At 38.0% G+C, this 4,674-nt stretch overlaps 1 protein-coding gene across 2 annotated transcripts in view; it reads left to right on the forward strand.

The window, feature by feature from the left end:
- The first annotated feature begins 1,946 nt into the window (after positions 1–1,946).
- Positions 1,947–4,674, forward strand: part of LOC103623931 (vasoactive intestinal polypeptide receptor) — a 19,496-nt gene continuing 16,768 nt past the window's right edge. The window contains exons 1-2 of one of the 2 annotated variants that reach the window (XM_008643111.2): positions 1,947–1,976; positions 2,563–2,662. In XM_008643111.2, coding sequence (XP_008641333.2) covers positions 1,953–1,976; positions 2,563–2,662 — 124 coding nt within the window. In that variant the 5' untranslated portion in view covers positions 1,947–1,952. Of the gene's footprint in view, positions 1,977–2,562; positions 2,663–4,674 lie in introns of those variants that run through there. The other variant, XM_017746805.1, reaches the window with a different exon arrangement.

A 4,674-nucleotide genomic window follows, 5' to 3' on the forward strand; every position in this document is an offset into this window, starting at 1 on the left:
TGAATAATGGTGATTGAGGGTCTGAAAAAGGTGTGGATTTACCAAAGGAGAGAAGACAGGAGATGCAGCCTACTTTGAGCAGCAGGAGTCTGGCACACTCAGTGCCCCTCATTCCACCTGTATCAGCTCCATGTGTCTCTCAGATGAATTTCTGGAGAAAAGATAACTCTTCCTCCTCTGAAATTTTTCAGAACTAATTCTGTGTGTTTCTAGGATTCCCAACTTTTCTGCCATGAGGTGGGAGTTAATTTAACCCACTTCTCCTCAGTGCTTTTTTTCTAAGACATTTCAAATTTCGTGGTTTGTTTGTGTTTTGGGTTATGAGTGGCTGCTGCTTTCAAGTCTTTCAGCAGAGGACTCAGTGTAGATGGTAGAGCATCATCTCAAATTGTCATGACTTTTAAACATCAAGCCTAAGAATATTCCAAACACAAAATTATCAGCTGTAACAGAACCCAGGAATTCCAGAAAGTAGAGGGATGGCTTTTTCTCTGTCCAGCTGAATCCACTTTTATGAACTGAAATAGTGAGAGATTTATGGAGCAATTATTTTGTTACTTCTACTCAGAGAATTCATTTGTTATGTGGGCAAACTGCAAAGTGAAATGTCTGGTTAAATGTAAAGTGATGAGCAGGGATTCTATTAATACCTGAAAATTTTCATTTCAGAATTGAGTTACTATAGTTGAAGAACAAAAAATACTATCTTCAGAGTAATTCATTCTGATTTATAAAATGTAGTTTGAATTACCCACTGGAGTAATAAAATGCATGGAAAAGCACCATGTCTTAACTTTCTTTTCAAACAGTGCCCCTAATCCTCCTTCTGTTCTAATATTAGCATGGATGAACCCTCTCTGGGGCCTCATAATTAAGACAAGTCTGTCTATGCTACTTTAAAACCCAAATGTTGGCAGAATTTTTAAAGGTTTTTAAAGTTGTGCTCTAATTTTTGCCCCTTAGCAGATATTATTGCTAAGATGGAATAGACTGCATAACTTCCAGTAGAGTTTCTGTGGAGGCTAAAAGAAATCCTGGTTGCTCTGCTCACTGAAAACATTTTGAGGGCCAATAAATCATTTTTCTGAGATTGAAAAGGCAGTATAGAAGCGATGTTTACATCTGCACTGACTTTTCAAAGTCAGAAAAGGTTAAAATGGCCTACAGTCTTCCTCAAGAACATCTTGGAAAGTCTTCAATCCATCATTTTCCATTAAAATCGCTGCTAACTGAGCCCCTGGCTTTGTCTTGAATAGCATAGGTTAGAGAGAAGCAAAAACTCTGCTCTATTCCAGACAAGACTCCCTCTGTCTTGAAGATCCCAATATCCCAAAAGAGGCTTTGGTCCAGTACCCAGCTCTCTGAATACACTTCAGTGGCTTTCTTAACTTGAATATGAGCTTAATTCAGTTTCCTAAAGATGGGTGTGGAGAAGATTTAAGACATCAAATAATTCATCTGAGACTTCAAATAATGCTTTTGAGACTGCCAGATGGGGCTGACAAAATTAATGCAGAGACTACACAGGAGGGCTGAGATACCTCTCAACATCCCAAACAGCACCAACCATTTCTGGGTGACTGAGACCTCCTTGAAATTCCCACGGGTGCAAAAGAGGCTGAGACAACAAAATCATGTGTAGGCACTGACATTGTTGTTTCTTTCTCAGAATTTATTTGCCTTTGCAGAGGAAATAATTTTGGGATTGTGGAGGATGCAGGACTACAGGGGACATGAAACTTTCTCGAGTGGGAGATGAAGGTCAAGCAAAATACATGACAATAAATGGGACTAAATAGCTGTAGCTAAGAGAATGAATTCAGACCCTATTCAACAACTGCTGCCTAGAAATCCATTTAGCTGTTTAAATGTACCTTAATCTGTGAGATAAATAAATTCCTTAAGCTTCCCAATCAAGTAATGAATTTTTTCTCTTTTCTTCAGCTGTTAAAATGGAAGCAGCTCCTCTGCCTAAGGTGTGTGCAACATCCTCAGATAATATATTCATAGAATTTTTCGATCATTTGGATTAAACTATGGCCAAGACTATAATTCTTTAAATAAATTTATTTATTTTTAGTTGGTTTATGGAGAAGAAATATTTATGCGGTCAGACTGTACATAAGTTTGGAGAATTTGATGTGGATATCCCCATAGCTGGTGGATTCATCCAATTTTGGCCACATAATTGGTAAATATGTGAAAATCCAAAAAGCTGTGAATGTCATTTAAGTTTTCTGTAAATCATAACTGCAAAGGAAAGGGAATAAGAATGCCCAGATTGGAGGAGAGGTGCTGCATGAGCTGACTATTGTGGTACACTGAGGAATCCATCCGGAATGTACACCCAGAAATGTATACAAATTAATAATTGTTTGGGATCACAGACTCCTCCTGCCATTCCCATGTTCTATTTGCAAGGGGAAAAAAAACCCCACAATTTTAGCTGGAGTTTTCACATTTTCAGACCTCAGAGCACAACTCACGAGGTACAAACTGACTTTTCACATTCTGATAATCACAGAAGTTCTTGGGGTTCTTTTTTGTCTTTCTCTCGCCAAGGTTACGGGCATCCATCCAGAATGCAAAATATTCCAGCAGGTGGTCAAAGAGGAGGCTCTCTGCTTGGAACACAATGAATCTGCCTCACCTGATCTTAAAGGTAATGGTCCTGATGGTCATTCCCTGGCCTGGAATGTCTCACGTTACTGAAGTGTTTGGTGTGGTCTTGATTTATATCCAAAACTCCAAAGAAACTCCCTCAGAAAGCACTGAAGACCCTGTTGAGATTATATCATGTTGGGAATCATTCCAATCTGGTGGAAATGTTATTTGGGGGGAAATAAAAATTAAAGAAAATCCCAAGTTCTTACAAATATTACATTTTTACAATTTAAGACATTATTTGTTTGCTTTTAAAGATTTATTGCAGTGGTTTTTGGAAGTCTATTACATGCTCAGGTATAAATTTTGAAAACTAAAATGAATGTGGAACAAAGCCTGTAAAATATATTTAGAATGCTGTGTAGGGTGTTCCCTCCTGGGGTTTTGGCATTGTGGAAATATGCTTAGAAATAACTCAACAGAAAATTTCAAAATGCTCAAACTCCTTAATAAAATCAGTCATTTTTTTTGCTGGTCAACTTTGCTTAGAAAAATTTGAACCCGCCTCAGTGAGATTTTTCAGTGCCGTGAATTTTAAGATGTTTATTTTCTGCGGAGGAATTATGAGACAAAGACACCTCATGCATTTGGTTGGCATAAAATTATTTAGACCATTTGGAATTTTGCCTTTAGCAGCCTGGTGAAAATCAGAGTCTAATCCCCAAAATATTTCCTCTGTCTTTTATACTTTCCTGCAGTATTCCCAATCACTCTAGTGTTTCATATTCCTCTTCCAGTTTCCTATTTTATTTTGGTGCTATTCCCTCACACACGCTTTAACGAAATCCAAAATATCTCTGGGACACATTTTTCACTTAGAACACACAGTAACCCACCCCAAAAAAGTTCTGGTATAAATCAGGCATTTTCAAAAATGATTTGTCACCTGCATTACAGGATGTCATTCCAGGAATCTTCCTCTTCAACACAAAAATAATTACATGGTTTTAGCATGCTCATTGTAGCAAAAGAAATAAAAATCCCTGAGAGTTCTGTTAAACTATTGTAAAAACTACAACCTTGTCAACTTTGGGCTTCTCAAAGCTCCCCTTTCCACCTTTTATTCTCTAGATATGGAAGGACTTTAATGAAAGTCTGTTTTAGTATTTACAGCCTTTCTCAATATATTTTGAAATCAAACATTAGATCAGGAAATTTATCCCAAATATTTTATCTGGAGGATAAAATTAGACTAAGACAGGTAAAAGACCATTGCTTGTGTTTCAGTTTCCAGGAACTCAATGAGACAAAGAGAAGGACCACAATTTGTAGAGTTAAACCTCAGCAGTCACAGAGAATCTGTGCTGGAATCAATCTGTGTCACAGTTCTTAATCCAAAGTAGCTCCACATTATTCTTGTTGTACAGAGCAGGGTCCAGTGAGTGTCACCAGCAGAGCCCAGGTGCAATTCCTCTCATTTTGGAGCAGATGTATAAAATAGGTCAAATGAATCAAGTTCTAAACCCTATTTTTTTTTTCTTCACTGTCTAAAAATTCCTGGATTACTGAACAAGACTTAAATATCTATGGTGTCAGTATTCATAGATACAACTCCTACTGCAGTTGTCTTTATGGAACCTTAGGTGACTTGGACACCACCAGTCTCTTGAAAACCTTGGCATGAAAAATTCCCTTTTCAGCCTCTGCCCTCAGGAATTTCTTTAATATAAATTGTAGAAGTCACTGGAAATAAACCACATCTAAGACTTGAGACATACAGGTTCTGTTCCTACACAAGGTCACACAAACATCATTTTTAACTCCACATTGCCAAATAAAATAGGATTTTAGACCCAGCTCCTCAAATCTACTACAGCCTCTCTAAGAAGGACCATTTCAGTTGCTAAGTGTAAGTGTGGGGGCCACTGCATGTCCAAGGGGGACTCGAATTACCTGACTTTCTTAATTTGACAATTAGCGGCCGAGTTTAGGCTGTAACCATCAGTGAGAGCCAGATATTTGCAGGGTGTGATTCATCCTGTCCTCCGGACGAAGCCGGCCATATTTGGG

The sequence above is a fragment of the Corvus brachyrhynchos genome, unplaced genomic scaffold (genome assembly GCF_000691975.1).
Source record: "Corvus brachyrhynchos isolate BGI_N302 unplaced genomic scaffold, ASM69197v1 scaffold18, whole genome shotgun sequence".
Taxonomy (NCBI): domain Eukaryota; kingdom Metazoa; phylum Chordata; class Aves; order Passeriformes; family Corvidae; genus Corvus; species Corvus brachyrhynchos.